The sequence below is a fragment of the Aquila chrysaetos genome, chromosome 9 (genome assembly GCF_900496995.4).
Source record: "Aquila chrysaetos chrysaetos chromosome 9, bAquChr1.4, whole genome shotgun sequence".
NCBI lineage: Eukaryota > Metazoa > Chordata > Aves > Accipitriformes > Accipitridae > Aquila > Aquila chrysaetos.
Window position 1 is genome coordinate 5437523 of NC_044012.1, and position 19961 is coordinate 5457483.

At 41.9% G+C, this 19961-nt stretch overlaps 1 protein-coding gene across 1 annotated transcript in view; it reads right to left on the reverse strand.

Annotated features, from left to right (window-relative positions):
- Positions 1–14208, reverse strand: part of PLCG2 (phospholipase C gamma 2) — a 67456-nt gene extending 53248 nt beyond the window's left edge. The window contains exons 1-2 of the mRNA XM_030025587.2: positions 14091–14208; positions 8143–8388 (exon numbers count right to left, since the gene is read on the reverse strand). Of these exons, the coding sequence (XP_029881447.1) occupies positions 8143–8338 (196 nt within the window). The 5' untranslated portion in view covers positions 8339–8388; positions 14091–14208. The remainder of the gene's footprint in view (positions 1–8142; positions 8389–14090) is intronic.
- Between the last annotated feature and the right edge of the window lie 5753 nt (positions 14209–19961).

Here is a 19961-nt window from a genome sequence, read left to right on the forward strand (position 1 = left end):
AGAGGTCTGCATCTCTGCCATTCCCAAACACAGGTATTTCATCCTCTGAGAAACAGAGAGTTTTCAGAATAAATTTATACTAACACATTTATTCCCTTTTCTCTTTCAACCTTACCTATACCCTAACCTCTTGGTCTACATACAGAAGGAGCATTTTAACAGCTGATATATTATATGACCTTTTCTTAAGCATGGCCATCCAATGCTTTAAACCTACTTTTTGGTGTGTGCTTGCACAACTAAATGGTCACTAGATTTTTTTTCTTGAGTATTTTGCAATAAATCAAGAACATCAAAAAAGATAGGTGATCTTTCTTTTCCAAAGATTAAGGGATTAAAATATGGTTTAAATCATTTCACAAAAGCAGGCCACCTCTTCACATGAAAAAAAAATTCCTAGGTAATCAAAAACAGAGAAATCATCTTATGTTCTCAACAGAATCTTCCTTGAAACGTGCATCCTTGTATTACAGAGAAACACACACTTGCACATTCAAGGAAGGCACCACAGATTTCTCGGAGCATAAATTTTCCTGGCTGTGAATCATCACTTAACACAAGGATTCATGGAAGAGTATGCAGAAACTCACATATTTTCCAGTGACTAATCAAACTCTAGTCACCACAAACTTTCGTTTAATAATTATCCTTAAAGCACTTTGCATCTGATAAAGAATGAAATATCCATTACGGATCAGCTTCCTGGAGATTTACGCCTCGCCACCTACTTGCTCTACAAGCTTAAATACCATAACCTCTTCGGGTCTCAATTTATTTATGTGCATATAAATGTGTATACCATAATACGAGGAAATTTAGGAGGCCTTATTTAGTAGTATTGAAATGTACTTTCAGTCAGCGAACCCCAGGTGCCAGTCGCACAGACATGCCTCTTAGCAGAGCAGTGACAAGCACTTCTCACTCTCAGTCACCCCTTCCTTCCCCTCTGCTTTTCACTGCTGTCCGGTAGTTCCCTCCACCACTATCTCAGCTATGACAGTACACTTGTTTGTGGGCCATTTGGTATCCTAGCAAAGAAACAGCGCAGCAGAGTAGCTGATGTGGAGGCAGAAGTGACCCCCAGATACCATGAGGATTGTACAACACACATCCACTGTGTGGCCACCTTATGACAGTTTTAAGCAGGGAGAAACAACACAGGGTACGTGTGACCCAAGGGCCACCACGCGGACCCACGCACAGTTGTAAAGGGTAAACATGCAATAAAAACACACAGCAGAACCATAAGGAAGTGACACGCTGAGCAACACGCTGCAATAAATCATGCTAGTAAGTCACAGCTTCACAGTCATGTATCTAGTATGCATAAATTAGTTTCTGCAAGAAAAGGGCCTATTACAAATTAAACAAGCAAATTCCTTCTGTACAAGGAAACTGAAGTTTCCTTCTCTTATGTGTTGGTAAAGAAAAAGTTAGTTTAGCACTACTATAGTTATCAAGATCTGTAGTTCTTAAATTGCCAACCCACAAATGTACAATGGTCAATAAAACCTATGGGTAAATGATCCATAGCCAAGTCATACTGGGTCCCACTTGCACAAGGTATCACTCGATGAAAAACACATTACACACACACACACACTTTCCCCTGCTACATAAAGTTGCCAGGCAGATTCTAAGTCAGGCTATGCTACAGCAAGTAAAAGTGGGAGGGGGAAGACTGCGGTCCACCCTAGCCTTCTAAGAGATTTGCTTATTTTTCCTGGCAATAATATCTGATACCAGCTGCATATCTAGTGCCATGGGTTTTAGACCCACGGTCCTGCAAAAAGTGTTCCTTTATTTCTGTGCTGTCTTTTACACTCCAAATTCCTCTCAAAGTTCCAATTACATTTTTACATTTACAATGCTTTGCAACAGAACTCACATACTTAAACCAACTGTATAGATGAAAGAAACAAAGCACAAAAAAACCCACAGTGCCTCAGAGTTAGGAAGCTGGTGTTACTATGCTTTTTATATATTCAATGGCCAGAGCAAGACACTCCAGCAGACAGTAATTCGGAGCAGGAACTAAACTTTGCTCTGGAGGAGCCTTTCATTCTCTCAGCTGACTATCTGGGCAGACAGGTGAGACCAGCCTTGTAAGTTATCAGCTTAATATCACTTCAAAGTTATTTCACACACAGTCAGAAATATCATTCCTATTTGTAACTCTCACTCCCCAAGACCCCACGCACTCTGCATCAGAGTCACTAACCATTCGCCAGGTCAGTCTATCCATGGGGCAGTACCATTGCAATGCTCACCAAAACTTACTTCTCATCCAAGAAATGGATCAAATTTCTCCTAATGAAATCAGTGACAGGGGCTCCACTGAAACCGTAGTGTGCATACCAAGAAATATAAATGGGGGGAGGGGGGAGGGAACACCACAATGGCTTCAAAGCATGGGTGATCTGATGAAGTATTAATACCACACTGCAACATACAAAGCATATGGGAGGGGGGAACAAATCGCAACTCCTCAAGGGAAAAACATTTGTCATCAGAAGTTAAACTAATCTTTTGGCAGTGATCACCTAAGTAACTTAGTGCTGAGTCAACAGTGCTGAGATTCTGAGCCCCACAAACAGTCCCATAGCCCACCTAGCAAACTTTAGGTTATCTTTAACAGCTTAAAATGAGGACAATGCAGAATACAAAGAAATGTCATTAATAAATAAGAAGCAGAAGAAAAAGCTCCGACATTTTGTAGCATCTACAAGTATTTCCCTCGGATGCTCTTAGAGCTATTAGGGCATCTAAAATGTCTCTATGTATAGAACAATAGCAAGATGACTAAAAGAAGCCCAAGCATGGGTGAACACAGTCACATCTAGCTCAGACCTGCTTCCTTCAGCTATTTGCATAGCTCTCTGCAGGAAGCACATGTTGCTGGCATTCATTTTAATACACTAATGGAACCCTGCATGTCAAACATCCTCAATAAAAACATTTCTCAAAGGTGCATTGCTCCCTTCTATCCATTCTTGTTTTGACAATGGGTTGTGTTGGACCCAGCTGATGTAGGAAGGGCATACGTAAGATATTCTACAGTCTTAGCAAGTGACTGAAAGAGCAGCAGCACTAAAAACCTTCCTGACCTCCACTAAACCTGAAAAATACTCCAGGACGGGCAGGCCCTCTCCATTGCTAATCTTTCTCCTTTCATCTACAAGGAAACTTGAAGCTGCCACAAAATGGAAAACATGGATAAATTTTATTTAACTTTTCTTTAAAGGTGCTCGTTTACCAGTCTCTCCTAACTTTACAGGCAAAAAAGAAAGGAAAGGGACCCCACAGTCACTTAATCTTTATTTGGGCCTACAAAGCATTACATTTTACAACAGCAGAATCACAGTAAACCCAAGAAACGCAGATTGTATGAGAGGATCAGAGCTTCCTTACAAACAGCAAAATATACTGTCTTCAGCAAGTTTGATTAGCTTGGACAAGTTCAACAGCTAGCTTGACCTCATGAAGATTGAAATACCATCCAAGAACTCACTTGACTAAAACAACTATTGCCTGCACAGCTCTACAGGAAAGAAAGACTGTTCACGCACAGGTTACCAACACCGTTAGGACAACTCAGGAAGGGTGTGAGCAGACACTGATGGGTTGCGCCTTCCTCTCTCTTGCAGGTGGGCAGGGAGGACTAGCAGTAGTAGAAGAGCTGGTACATAATGGTCTCTCTCTGATTTGTAAAGCTAGAACTTACCAGAAGCCAAAATAAAACCCTGTATTTGAAGAATTAAGAAATTGTGTAGCACCATTCTCAGCACTGCACTAACTCCCAAGCTAAAAAAGTGACGAAAAACCTCAGTTGCTCTGTTAAAGTGAGAGGACTTACTTGATACGTATCAGCTTAAAATTTGGCCTTTTGATCTACTGTTGAAATAGCATATCCTTCCCTAAAGGACCCTAACAACCTGTATTCTTTCATTTAGAGGAAAATATGGAGGTTTTTCCCCAGTTAATTTTTGTTAGAAAATTCCTTTTGTGGCGACTCAAGTCTTTCAGAAGGTCGATGTAAAATCTCCAGTACTTAGACATTGTGTGGTCTGAGCCACACAATGAAGACAGAGACTGTTTAAACCAGACTTCCCAGCCTTTGTATATCCTCACTTCTTACCACACCAAAGGCCTGGGTCTAGAAAGAGCTTTCTAAAGAAAGGTATTACCATTTTACTTACTCATCCAGAGAAAAACACCTGCACTGAGCAGGAAACTGCCATAATTTCAGCAACTCTTTTGCTCTATTCTAAATAGAAATGCTGACAGGTTTTTAATGAACTAGACCTTTTCAAGAGTAATGCAATTTAAAATACACAGTACTGCCACATTCGGGGCCATGGGGTCGTCTAAACATTTATCTTAGTATAGCTAATCCTACATCTCCCTTGCACAGGTCAATTCATTCCAGAATAAGAGTAGCTGCATTTTTGTTATTGTAAGGCTTAACTTAAATCAATTCCAAAATAATATTAACCAAACTTGAAAAAGGCTCTTGTAATAATTATGAACAACTCTGGCTTAGAGGAATTTGAGCGTCCTTCACACATTTACGGTTCACCACCAAGAAAATCAGCACCATGACATCCAAAATTCCCAACACTAGGGCAGTTAGAGAGAGGAAGAGACCTTTTTTCCTTAATTTCCAAAGGAAGGGTATTAAAATAAAGTATAACAGTTGGTCTCCATCTTCTCTATTAGCAGCCTATTTTTGTGTCCCAAAGCTTAAGAACTCTCCTCACTATCTGATTTAGAAACACAAACCCCATAGGACATGCAAACATTCAGTTTTCTGCCTTCTGTAAAGAGCAGCTGCCAAACTTGAGTTAAAATGGCACACACACGACAGGAAGCCATCTTAACTTTCCCACCCATACTGAATATTAATTCTTATTGGACTGTAGCACATGCAAATGGCAACCATTAAGATCGCATCACAAATATTATTTATTGTACAGCCCAAGCATATTAAATAATATAATACTTGAGATTATAATTCTATGTCCTCAGCCACTAAAAAAAAAAAAAAACACCTACCCAAAAATGTGGGGTTTATTTTTCACAAAGTCAACACAATCCATCAGTGAATACTTGGGGTCATTCATATATACATTTATATATACAAGCCCAAATAACTTTTCTCCTACCACAAAGTTGGTACCATCTCCTCAGTACAGCTCCAGAGAAATAAAAATGTTAATTCCCCTGTCATCGGTATTCAAGAAGCCCATCCATTCAATTATCAAATACGAAAGCTTCAAATCCATAATTTTTCCACTTTTCAAGCAAAAGAAAGCCTGAGTCTCAGTCAAAAGAAGTAATAGCAACATTTAACTAACTAAACAAATAAAATATTTCCTTCCTCTTCAGCAAAAACACTGTCAGCAAGTTAAAGCTGCAGTGACTTTCATTTCAAATAGATCAGATACAGTTCACTGCAAATTGTAACAACTGTTCACATCATATTTTGAAACAATGCCTGCAAAATACGTCCTGGTTTTGGGCAGATTCGTTGCTTTTTAAGACAACAAAACATTATTTTGCATATTTGTGCTTTAGAGTATGACATATTCTCAGACCTGAAGTTTCCATCATTATAAAGGTCACCTAAATGTTGCTCAATTAAAAAAACTGCTGCAGTACTACAATTTTCGGGGAGAGAAGCAGATGGCCTTTGGGTAAGTCACAGGTCTGTAGCTATATTCCCTGTTCTAGTAATGACTGCCTGTGTAACTGGAAGCAAGTCATTACCCTGCTGGATTATCCAGGTGTAAGAGTCAAATTACAATATTCACCTTCTTTTAAAAGTGTTAAAATCTATGCATAGAGTGAACTATTTAATTATCAGGATGTATTACCACAAACACACACCACCCCCAGAAAGCTCTGATAAAAGATTACAAGTCAAGCACTGAAAAAGTTGACCCCAAAATCTGGAATGCATAGTCTGCACAGCTTTAAATTCAGCCCCTCTGTGCAAATGGCTAAGATAAGTCTTCAACTACATGATTGCATATTGTTTTTGCCAGAGGACTCTAATGGCTTGTTCACCCACTAAGTGGTCATCTTCTGTTTTGGTTTAATCTCACTGCTCTGTGCATAACCCCAGGCTTCATTTGCTAAGCATATTCAAGCCATGCACTCATAACTGAATTATTCATCTCCTCTCAGGACTTTTTTTTTTGGCACACCTCAGTTTGGCATCTGGGCATATCAGAACCAGTAATGTATTTGCATTCACACACATCATTACGGGAAGGGATAATTGCCCTCATTTTCCACATGAGAAACTGGGGCACTGCAAGATCATGATCCAGAGTAGCCGTTAAATAGGGTGCCCAGACCTGTTTCCTTTTTCCCAGAACACTGCATATGACCATATTTTCACCACCAATGATAAAAACATCCTCCAGACAATTGGTCTTTCATTCCACTACATTATATTTCCAGTTGCAGGTCCAGTCTGCACAAGGAATGAGACAGGAATCAATGGAAAGAGTAGCAAACAGAGATTTAATACTTCTAAGTAAGGAGCATGAAGGGAAGCTGCACAGACAATTAAAAAATCATACAACTTCTCAGTGCCTGTCTTTGCAACCTTACAGATCAATGCATTTTTAACTTACCGTGTATTTATGAAAAAAAACCAACTTCTAAAAATCCACAACTCAACAGACAAACTCCATTCTCCTCCTTCCTGGTTTTTCTCATATTAGCGTGTACTCACATCCAGGAAGAATACCAGGAGCACGGCTCCTGTCTGGTACACTATTGGAGTAACTGGTGCTAGTCACAGCCACTCTATGTATGGAGTAGCACTGAAACAGTATCAGGTAGATTTTTTTCCCCACTGGAATTCGCATATGTGTAGTCAAGCCCCCAAAACAGTAAGATGCTATAGGGAGAAACATCTGCTTTAGTCTCAATATCTATGGGGTTTTTTTTTTTCCCTTTCCCCTCCTTAATTATGCCTCAGTCTCTTTCTCACATTGATAAACCCTTTTTCTTCTCTGAGACCTTAACTTGTTTCTCACTGAAATCCCTGTCTCCACTGAGTAAGTTCAGTTCTCGCCTCTGTACATTCTCCATGCTGTATTTATTCTCTCACTCCAATATACCTGCTCAGCCGTCCCAGCTCTCCAAACTCCAACATCTTATCACAACTTCTTTTCCCAAACAGCCCCAGTTCCTCAACTCCAAGCTTCTCATATAAGCTGAGGCTGACCAATAAATGATTCTGGCAATTCAGGCAAACAATTCAATTCCTTTATTGAAGACAAATGCCATTTAGCAGTTGCATAGTAAAATCGTGCCCGTAATAAATAGAAAGAGTTACCATATAGTCATATGCAAGCACTGTAATTACATTATACTAACAGGAGCTGTACAAGTCCCAAAAAGCACAGACTGAGCTTGGCTGACATCAGCCGAGTTCAGTAAGAACTGAAGATTAGTCTCACTTTATTCTTCTACCATAGTTTTTACAGTCCTACATAGCTTTACACTCCCTTTCTATTTCCCGACCTCGTTATAAATAGTGCGTTTAGTCAGTTCAGGTATCAACTAAAGAGACAGTATCAACTCAGGACCTTGAAACCACCTCTTATATCTCACAGCTTCATCCTCGTAAGTCATTGGTACTTTCCAATAATGGTCCTAAATAATGATTTCTATCCTGAAACAGGAAACTCCTTAAGACAACAGAAATTTGAATTCAGTTTCCTTGTATTTGAAGGTTTTTTCTTTTTGGAGAGCGAAGAGGTAAAGAAGTACTACTTGCTTGAATTTACAAGGTATCTTGACGCTTAATGATGGAAAACAGTTGTCACTCAGTAACTCAATTCAGAGAACACAAGCACCATCATATTCAAAGCTGAAAACTTTGAGAACAGGGCTTAGGGTAAAAGCACATTAATCATATTTAAGTAGTGTTAGATACCTAAATAACAAGCTGCAGAAGATTCCTCACCTACAATGCAACAATTCAGAATATTCTCAGCAAATTACCAAACTCTTCTCAGCCAAAAAATTCATTAGGTTAACAAAGGCTCATTAAATCAGTGTTTGACAATTACATCAATTTATTAGTAACTCCAAGTTCAGGTACACTTTGCAAATACTCACAGAAACCTTCAATCTTGTCAGCTGTCTTGCTCCATGCTACCTGCCTGGTTTCCATTATGACTTGAATAGTCCTCCTTTCTGGACTACTCTTCTTAAGACTGAATACAGTCATAACAGTTCCCAACTCCAAGGTCCTTTTGATCTGGCTTTTCTCATACTCCGGCAGCACTCCATAGTCTATACTTTTTCTGGGCATTTTTTTTTTTTTTTTTTTTTTTAAATCAAACTTTTACAGTTTTCAGTGTCCTGAAAAGAAAAAAAGAAATAAAAGGGAGAAAAATCAATATTTAAAACAGCATTTTTATTTCTTTAAAAATCACATTTGTGTAAATTAAAGCTACCTAATAGAGACTCCCGCCCATTCAAATACAAGGCAGATACATGGCTAACATTAACAACATCCTTGCTGTTTTATCCTGAAATAAAGTACAAACAGTCTTCGCAGAGGGCGGCACCAGTGACGCTTTGGTAGACGTGCTGCTGCAAAATCTATTAAAAATGAAAAGCTGGGTGGAGCAGCTACTGCACGCAATGAATTGTGATCTAAATTTCTCAGCAAGACCAATGCCTCTCTTCGAGCTGCACCATACCACTAACTGCTTCCTCAGTCTTCTAACACAGAAGTATGCAGTGTTCCAAACCAAAACAAAGTCAGCCAAGGTCTGTTTAGCCCAAATACACAAAAATTATGTTAAGGGGCATAACTTCCCCTATGCTTTCATGCATGCACATCTTCAACTGCATGTGCACTCCCATCAAATGCAGATTTACATCTCTAAAGTCTCAGCATTATGACAGAAAAGAAGCAGGAAAAAACCCCAAGAAAGATGACCTGGAAGAAAGACCAAATATAAGCATACCTGAGTAATAAGGACAAAAGAGCAAAACACAAAGAATGCAAACCATTGAAATGCCAGAGAAAATAATACTCAGGTCATAACAAAGAAAGCATTTAAGCCGAAATAAAACTAAAGAACACACCAGTAACATGAAAAAAAAGCGTTCAAACTAAAGCAGAACTACATTAAAAACCTATTCTAAAGGAATAATTATTTGGTATCTCTGTAGCATTTTCTGCCGCATTTTCTATAACCTCTTGTAACCAAAAAATAGCGTAAATGCAATTATACTGCACAAATTGCTTTGACCATGACAGTTTATTTCACTCACCAAGCCTCCAACTTTTTTGCCAGTATGACAGGCAACCAAGGAAGGTTGAAACGGTTACATAAGCAACTCTTGATTAAATAGCCAAAAATGGTACCTAGTACAGTTACAAATAGAATCCTTTTCTGCAATATCTAGCAGATTTTCTGTAGTAAGTATATCACTTACATTTTACATTTGATGTGCATGTATAATTTCTAAGCATAACTAACACACCACATATTCTGTCCAAATGCACTTTTACCAAAACAGCACCTCATAGCACTAAGAAATAAGAATGCACCACTGAAGCCTTCAAGTAGCAATACTGTTTTTTCCCCAGAAAATGGCAACTGCTACTGGTAGGTCCAAAGTAAGACAGACTTCCTTAAACAAAGTTCCAACCTTGACTGTATTTTAGCTTGGTTTGATGACTTCAAGAGTCTTCTAAGACATCAAAAAAACGTGCACTTTGACCCTACCAAATTCCTCTCAAGCATCAGATCTGCTTTTATTTATTTTACACGGAGTGAGATACCTTTGCTCACGGAGATTTTCTCTAAGTGACATAGAGACAGGAGTAGCTCATAACAGAGATCACCATTCCTATAGGAATTTCTTTACTGTTTTAGGGTATTTGTAGAATTATGTTCCATAAAAACCTCATGAGTTCTGCGCAAACTGGAAGTTAAGCTTTTCATTCTTGAAACTGAGGATAATTTAATTTCTACTATTGTAAGCAATATCTGGAAATTCATTTTGTCCTAAGTATTGACAATCTAGATATCAACACGAGAAGAGAGATATTTGCAACAGATTTGAATCATACTCAAAATCTTTCTACTCTCCCAGGATTATTTTTTTTTCATATTCCCAATGCTATCTCAGATAACCAAAATGCTGTCCCCATGGTGAACCGCAGCAGGTTTGTTCTTCTTCTTCTTGCCCTGTATTACTATAGAAGTATCAGTTTGCTGCCCGAAGAGACCTCTGAAATCTGAGAAATCTCACAGGCTCTGCAGCCAGTGTTGCTGTCATCTTGATACTACATCAGGAGGAGCGAAGTGCTCATGATTGAAGCCTAGCAATCCAATGACAAGATAACACAAGAAATAATGACATCAGCTTGCGTAAACTCTTGCACTATATGAGAACTTAAACCTATATGAGACCTACATGAGAATTTAAACCAGCTAATTGTCTCTCTGAGAGCTGTACAGAAAGTGAGGGGAAAATATGAGTAAATACAAATACTGAAACAAATGTTGGCTATGTCTAAAAAGTCTCAGTTTATGCACCTTTAAAACTTCATGGCTGTGTTTCTCCTACACAGTCTACTTTCCCTCTACTCACATGTCAGGTGGCGAGTATTTTTGTGCATACACTTGGGGGACATCCTGGCACAAAACAGGTAAAAGATGCGTATGCAGCAGCTCTCATAAATATTAGCAAGTTTCTGTGCTTTTGTCTCCCACACATCATTGCATCGAACAGCTAATTACAAGCCTGATTACTCCTCAGCGAGATCATTTACAAACAGTATGCCCTGGAACCTGCTCTCTCATCCATGCACAAAGAAGGAAGTGTATCATTTTCACACAAGTAGCAGGAGCTGCTGCCACACAGTTCCCAACCATCCCCCTTAACCACATCCCTGAGCAGGACAGGTTTAAAGAATCTCTGTGCGCACGCAGCCACCAGCCACAGCATCTCCTCTGGTTCTCTTCCTCTCTCCTCAGTCCACTACTCTCCATCACAAGCAGTTTCAGTTTCCGTGTTGATAGCTAATTCAACTATGCCACTTCTCGCTTCCCCTTCGTAACTTCTTCCAACCCTCCTCCCCCTCACCCCATGTCACTATCTCCTGACCTGCTCTTCACTAAAGAGCGCTCTTTTCTGCTCTCTCTCATTAATACCACAAAACTGTGTTTCAACATCATGTCACTAGCTGCTTTCGGTGCAATCTGTCTGACTTTGAAGATGTCTGGTGCAATCTTTCCAATCCCTTTTTAAATTCTACCACTTCAAGAAACACTTATTTTTTCGTAAGCTAACAGAGAAGCGAACAACAATCCCTTCTTACCTGCAGGGTGGCCTCTTCTGCATTGCCCACAGTGAACCTGAAGTGCTCTCCAACAAGAACCATGTCTCACTCCGTGTTTTGCAAAACGTTATACAGGTTATTTGGTATTTATTATCTATAAGCTTGTTACTGTAATAAGAAAATAGAGTACTCTTTCCTTACAATACTGAAAAAAATACGTATACCCCAATCCTACAACTGAGAGGGAGCGGACAACTTTTAAGGGTGCTCAGCGACAGCAGATTTTAGCCAGAATGTAACTTATCCTTTTTGACTCCCCGGAACTAAGCAGATAATCATTTAAATTATCATGGGCTTGCATCTAACAAGATAGCCATAGTCATCTTGTCTTGCTTCAATGACTTGTAAGAACAGAAGTTAAAGGAAGGGAAAATAAAAAATTAAATTAAATTAAAATCTTTGTACAGTGTCTGGTTTTCTGACAAAAAAAAAGAAATCCTGTCTTCTCACTTTGCTCTTTTCATTAAGAATTGTAATAAAACAAATATGCCGTAATTTGGAACAAGGTTTAACCACTTTAGTAACACTTCACTGCAATAATAAAAACCTCAGCTTTTAAATGACTATAGTTTTTCAGGAGACTATAACAAAACACACATCTGCTCCGCCTTTTACAGTACAAGGTGTAGCTGTAAAATGAAACATGAGTTAGACCATCAAGAAAAGGAGTTGCTAAATATAGCTATTTAATAAAAGGCAATGCAGCAGGTTTTTTGAGAGATTAGGCCCTTAGTACAAAGGAACTGCCTCTCAGAGGTGGCTTCTTAAACAGCTTCCGCTGAATATAATATACTGGACTTCCCCTTTTAAAGTAGCTCTTTCTTCCAAAAAACAGAGCGAATGGTGGTTTTAGTCTAACTTAAATCCTAAGTCATAAGCCAAGTTTCTAACTTACTATGAAACAATACTGTAGCTGAGGATATCTACTTCATCAGAAAAGGTGGAAAGAATATCATAATATTTGATCAATCTAACTGACCACTTCTATACTGTTTTGGCTACCTGCTCCAGTTTAAGAATAACGTCACAAAGAGCTTCCTAACAGTAAAACACATTAGACCTCCCAAAAGTACTAATGGAAGCCCTTGATATCAGACCTAACCTTTTAAATATTAAGAGTCTTCTTACACTCACCCACAGGTGCCCCTCAGCTTTCTTACACCCATCGCTGCACAACTATTTGAATCAACAATATTTCTACCCATTCACGCAGCAGAACTCCATAATGACCCTCATCACCCCATTATCTGGATACCTCTAAACCAGCAGGGTATAAACTACAACTTATGTGCAATAGAAACATCACTGTTCTTCTGCCGAAGAGTTATTGAAGCCTGAAGTAGGAAGGTCCAGCACCACTTACAAGATTCAACAAGTGAGCTAATAATCACAGAAACAGATCATAAGCTCTAGTTTAGACACAGACACCAATACATGACTCTTGCCCTTTGACTGTGGGCACTACAGGAGCTAAACTTGGATGGTGTCCTGTACCACATGCAGAATTCGGACCACTTGTTACTGTTTGTGTAAGAGTAGTTTTAATACTGTTTTTTATTGAAAAGCCTGACTGATTTGGACTAAAAAGTCAGAAAGGCTCACTGTAAGTAACCAAGTGAACATGGACACAGAAAAAAAACCAAACCACCTACTTAGTCTATCCCAAAACCTGTATATTTAGTTTTACTTCAGTACAGTACTTCAGAGTTTCAGAAACAAACCGTTCTTATCCGAAGATCTGTCTACAACTCTTAACTCTCTTTGATAAGAGAGTGGTAACACACAGAAAGAGAGGAAAAAACGTAGTAAAGGCAAACTATAAACATACAGGCTAGCAAAGAACACCTCAGATAAGCACTGATGAATCCATGCTCTGTTATAACTTCACCCATACGACACAGCAGGTGCTTTCCAGGCACACAAGGTCAACCACGAAGTGCAATCCAAAGTTCTACTCTAGTCCTCAATTTCTAAATTTTCCCATGTGCTCTGGGCACCGCAAAAGGGTGGCCGCATCCTCTGCCTCTAGCTTTGCCTTTGGATCCATTTCAGATGTCACCTCACCCCAGCAGGCGCTGCCTCGGCGCAGCACCGCCAGTACGGGTATCCACCAGCGACACCAGTTCAGTACCACGGCGCTAATAATTAACAACAAACAACGCACGGCTCGTTGCGCGGAGCCTTGCGACGCAGCTGCCGCCCTCAGAGGCGAAAAGCCGGGCAGGGGAACCGCAGCGAGGCGGTTGCCCACCTGCCACGGCCTGGCGGGGACTGAAGCCCTGGCCCCAAGCTGGGGCCCTCACCCCTGGGCAGAGCCCTGCCCGCCGCGGGGCTGCCGTCAGGCACACGCCGACCCTCCGACGGTTTCCCTCCTTCTTCTTCAGCGGGCTGGCCCGCGGCGGAGAACGGCCAGCCGCGAGGTGCGGGGCTGCAGGGTTCCCCTCAGGGAACCCCCGCGCTCCCTCCTCCGCTTACAGGCCAGGCGCCCTCCCTCACACCCCGCCTGCCGCCCAGCCCTCTCACGCCGACGGCCCTCGCCTCCCCTCACAGGACCCTCCCGCTCGTCCACCGTCCCCGCGCGGGACGCGGCTGCCCCGGCCCAGCTCCCCGCGGCACCTGCTGCCCACGGGGGGGGGGGGGCCGAGCAGAGCCGGTGTGGCGGAGAGGCGGCCGCTCCTCACCGCCGCGACGCCCTCACCTGCGCAGGGGCGGGGAGCTATACCTCCCGCGGCGGCGGCGGCGCCGTGCCCGGTACCCGGTGCCCCAACTCCCCGCGTCCCGCCGCGCCTCTCCGGGACTCCCACTTCTGCTTCTGCCGTAACCGGGAAGGGGCGGGGTCACGTGACCCCCCCCGCGGCCACCCACTGGTGCGCGGGGCCGGACGGGCCGGGGCGGCGGATGATGGCGCGGGCTCCCCCTCAGCCCGCCGCCGGTCGCCGCCTCAGCCCCCCCCCCCCCAACAACCCCCGGGGGCTCTGCCCTTGCCCTGCCTCCCTGAGAGGGGAAGCCGGGCCGGGACACGTCCTCGCCGCCGTCCCTCCAACCTCCCCCCGGGGCTGGTTCGAGGAGAGCTCCCTGCTGTCACTGTCCCCTCAGGGCTCCGGGCGCGACCACGTCCCCCCCGCCCCGTCCCTCACAGCCTTCCCCGGAGGCGGGAAGGAGAGGGGCCGGGTCCCCCCCTCTCGCCAGGGCGGGCGGTTTGGCCGCTGCCCAGCCGTTTGAGGTTGATGCGTTCTCCTGCTCATCTGAAGAGGAAATTTCACTCGTTCGGCTGAGAACCGCCAAAGGATTGAACGGTAGCTTGAGGGAGCGAGTTCGGGAAAAGGCTTTAAAACTTTTCTGTCACTGGAGTTACGTTTTCAAGTTAACATTGACTCGCTTTGTGGGATCCACTACAGAGTGCGTTACATCACAACCACCTCAGGTTACGACTGGCAATACTAAAAATATTCCCCAGTTTGGGATTCAGAAGAGTAGTGATAGGACATGACATGCTGGTTTCAGGTCAAGCCCAGATACTGCCATGAAATTTGAGGTATCGGTCTTGTCCCAGACCTACTTGATAAAGCTGAGGAAAATCCCTACATCCATAGGCGGAATACCAAAGTCATCTCGGGGAACAAGTCATGCCATTTCAGAAGACTACAAAACAAATGCCTAGAAACCAAAGCTAGGGATGGGACAGTGTCTGCAAGGAACAGATTTCCCCATGCAGAGGAAGGTCTTGACCATTTCTGCAAAGGCCACTCCACGTTACAACAGCAGAACCCATGTTCCAAATACTGGTTCCCAAACACTGAGGCTAAGTCTGGTGGAGACAGCTCTTCACCTCCCCTCCTTCCAACACTGGTAGCTGGCACAAAGGAGTGAAAAGGACATGTCTTTTAACAGACTAGAATCTAATCTGTTGAGAGGAAAAAAGTTTTCCGTCATTTCAGTCGGCTTTATAAATGGTTGAACAGTAGTCAAACATTATTTTTTTATTAATACTTTCACCCTTATACATGCAGAAACTACTGAAACAAAGTGATACCTGGAATGGGGTAGCGACAAGAAATACTGCAACAAACACTAACAGCAATACTTACCTAGATGCTTAGGTCAGAAAGAGAAGAAAATGTCTATTGTATCCACCAAAAGTTGTAGGAGCAATCTGGGAAACTCTTCCCAAAAGCAAACTAACGAGCTTTTATCATAGTTAAAAGCATCAGAGGGTTTCAAATGAGTATGACTTACCAGGAACAGCACTGAAGAGTGCATGCAAAATACACCACCACAAAAGGAAAAAAGCCTAAAACCCAATACCTGTGAAAGGTGTGGATCATTTTAAATGCAAAATAAAAAGATGACAATTACAGTCTTGTCTTTGTTCACTATTTCATGAACCATCTTGCTAAAGACTCGTCACATTTTTCCAGATGCCAAGCCTGGGAAAAGTTTCCCTCTTTGTAACATGTGTGATGCAGTTACAAATTCACAGAACAACATCCTACAGGAGACATGATACTAAAAGAATGAGAATAGCAGAACACGTATCGAACACACCAAAGTGTCTCTCCCATACTTTATTTTTAGCTCTTTGTCATTAAAACCTTCCATGTTTCATGTTGAAGCTGCCTTTGACATTATATGAACGGCAACAGAATACTAGCGCCAAGCGGCCAACTTCCTCAGCTGCAAAAGCTAATACCAAAACATTCATATGGTCAAAGCCAGCCACACAGCACACACCATACATGACGGACAGCTGAAGGGTGCAGGTGATCCCAGGCGTTTTACAAGCCAGAGATAACAGTATTCTCTAAATCCCAGCTGTCAGATCCGGGATTCATCTGGGTGTGCTGGCAGTGAATCTAAGTTCTAGCAAATACCAGCCTCAGCAGCCCCTCCTGGTTCTGCTTCACTAGGCCAGGTACCAACAGGCTCCTCACCAGTCATATGGCATAGCTTCAGCACAGGAACCACCCTTGAACAACCCGCAAGCCACACAGGCACAAAGTTGGCTATCTTTATGATATTCAGAGACTTTGCTGCAGAAGTTAAGCACTGCTGCAAAGTATACCAGACTTTGGTCTAGACAGTACTTCAATGTGGTTGTGCCTCAGTGTTGTCCTGGAAGGAAGACTAAAACCTACCAACTTCCCACATTTCTTGCACAACCTTAGGCTTACCCGATAAACCTCTCTCTCTCTTAAAGATGGAGACTCATTATATAGTCAAAGAAAACATGTACGTGGAAGAAAATCATAGCTGCAGTGGGAATCATAACATTGAATTCCATAAATTGCTGGATGTAACAAAATCTCAGATATAGAGATGGAGTAAGCAATCCTTAAAAACAAACCAATAAAATAGTAACTTTTAGAAACACCAGCTGTTACTCAGCACATCCACTACACCAGAAGAGTACTCAGACGCCCTCACAGTCACAATAGAAGATTCAAAGTTATTGTCAGCATCAGCAACTCCTGCCATCCAACTTTCAAACCTCGAAAGCCAGACATTCCATGCAGACAACAGAATTTCCTGTAAAGAGTATGGACCTCAGAGTCACAGATAATTATCAGGTGACATGTTCAGTTTTTCTTTTTTGTAGAAAAAAAGCCTGTGTATGTGTGCTGAGGAGAGATGTGGGAAAATTAGTTCTCTGACTTGAAGAATCTGGCCCCAGCAAAGCCTGTGTGTTTAAAGAGGAGAAGGTCAGCCACTAGAATAAAATCTTCCTTCCTTTTTTCTTTTTTTCTTTTTTCCTTTTTTTTTTCCAGTTTAACTTTCTTCTTATAATTTTAAAATGTTTCTTGAACTGTTAAAAAATATAATCACAATTTATACTATAAGATCTGAAAAGAGAGGGTTTTTTCAGCTGGGAGTACATCTTTACATTTCAGTCATAAATCCCTCATAAAGGGAATTTATACTGTTGACACTGACACTTTCCTAATTACAGCATTGGAAACTTCAACCCTGTCTTATTGCTGTATTTGGTAATGAAGTGTTGATTACTTCCCCTGAAGAATAAAGCAAGGCATGCAAGAGAATCACAGGACTGGCGAGGCGGCCTCATGTATGTAATAAATAATGGTCACAAAACTGGTGCCACTTCCTCACAGGAGCTACAAAGAAAATACGGCTTTTGTGTAGAAGATAGAAGTTGAATAGCTTTATCCCGTCAATTGTAAGAAATATCAAACAGTCATTAGGCAGGAGGAACAAATATTTTAGAGACTGTCACTGACAGATTATCTAGCCTAAGTATTTACGCACCATCATAGTATTTATACTGCTTAGCAGGATGTAGGTTAGCTCAGCTAGATTTTCTGGTTAGAGCTGCAAAAACTATAAGTAGAAGTTTCACAGAGAAAACTTCATTTTCAAGCTTTTCTTTTATGAACTTCTCATCTGCAGGACTCTGAAGCAGATGTTACACCCGTCATCAAGAGAACCACCATCTCAGGATTAGGTGTCAATCCAGTTTCCTATCAGAAAGCAAGCGCCAATTTGTGAGGGAGAAGTCTGTGATCATTCAGGACTAGCTGAAGACAGTTCATTTAAGTGGAGTGGTATTACTTCTGCAGAACTGTTTACTGCTTCTTGGATGGATTTATGAGAGGGCACTCGCACACACATCCACACGAACTGTTTGGCTGCTGGGATTCTAGGGGCCAGTGAACGCAAAGGGCATGTTACTTTTTTATAGCTTTTATTCAAAACCTCATTTATTTTGTCAAAGTTTTTCCGTGCCAAAGAAAATGAAATTGCTTATGTACAGGACATAGTAATCAGGGCTAGTCCTAGGCGTGAGGTTGCTTGCAGTGGCCCAGCAGCCATTGCCCAGCTGCCCTGTTCCAGAGTTGAATGGATCCAGAGATGGCAGCAACTGCTGCAGTCTGGAGGGAGGAGGGGAAGGACATCCCTTCCAGTGACTGTTGTCACTGGCAAAGCAGTCCTGTACCATCCCAGCTCCTCATGGCAATAGCTTCAGCTTCGCTGGGAAGCCTTGATCAAGTTGTAATGGTCACCTTTAGTGTCTCAAAGGGCCTTCGTAGCGTGAAGCTGACCTCTAAGAATATTGTCTGGCTCTAGCAGCACAACTCAAGTAATGAACTTCTTTACAGGGGACCCACCTTCAAACACGGTCACACTGTGTGACAGGTCCAGCACCCTCAGCACATCTTCTCAGCATAACGGAGTTCAGGCTCCTTGCAAAGTGTATTTCTTGCAAAAAGTGTTCTAGTGTATACTTGGCTCCATTCTTATCAGAGTTTCATTTTAATCTCGGTAAATTATTGTCACTTAATCATAATACTTAAAGTAAATATTTATTTAAAGTAAACTACTTAAGTCACTAGCGGAAAAGCTGACATGAAGGAAGGGAGGTTGTACTTTTAAGTGGTTGGCCTGTTGCCTGCTGCAATGTTTGAGCCCTAAAATGCTCAGCTACTCCTCAGTTCAATCACCCTGTCCCTTGTTATTCACAAGCACTGCGTTTAAAAAAACTTCTGAGGAATTACTGCCCTCTGTCCTCATACACAAAATACAGTACTATCCCTTACAATTTCTGTAACAATTTTCATTTGTAGATGTCAAAACAATTTAAAAAAAAGAATGGTAATCATTATTTCACATTTTCAAAGGCATCAGGCCCAGAGAGTGAGGAGGTTTGCCAGAGATCTCACAGCAGTAACTTGCTTCGAGCAGAACATGGCTTCCAGGTTTTACACTAGTGTCCTGACTTAGGAATGGATTTCCTTATAGCAAAGCTAGCTATGCCAGAAGAAAACTTTTCATTTGTCAGAATTATTTTTTTAAAAGTTTCAGTTGAGCAGAAACTCTGCTATGTGATTTGAGATGATCAATAAAAACCTAGAAATACATGCGAGAACATTTGAAGTAAGTGTCAAAGTGTGTTTTTATACACATACTAACTAGCTATTCACTCGGTGTCTTGAGCTGGTTTTGCTGGCTGCACAAATCACCAGTATATTTAAAGGGCCTGCAATCACACCTTCAGATGAAATGTAAAATACTACAGCCACTGCATCCACAGTGATAAAATGCCAGCAGCTTGTTACCAGTACTATCAACAGTGAGAAATTCAATGTTACCAAGGGCTCAGCAGAACAAGAAAACTGCAGGAGGCTCTGCAGGGAACCAGGAAAACTTTTCTCCTGTGCTTTTTAAGCCAATAAAATGAAAATCTTTTATAAAAACAATGTGATTGCAAGTGGGAAGCACTGGAAAAACCCAGCATTTGACAATAGTTTTGAATGAAGTGAGTTGCAACACCACAAGAAAAAGTCCAGATCTTTCCCCTAGTTACCTTTCAGCCTTTCATTTCTTTCCCACTACAGAGTAGCACCACGGGCGACTTTAGGAGCGAAAAGCGCTCTGTTACCCTCTGCTTTAGCCGCCCACTCTCACTCATTATCCCTGAGAGCTCTGAAAGCCATAAAGAAGGGTAACTTAAGGCAAGCTAGGCACAGCGATGAGCAAGGCTGAGCTGGAGTGTTTGAGCAAGGCTGAACTAGAGTGTTTAGTCACTGCGCTGAACTCGTCACGGGGAGCCATG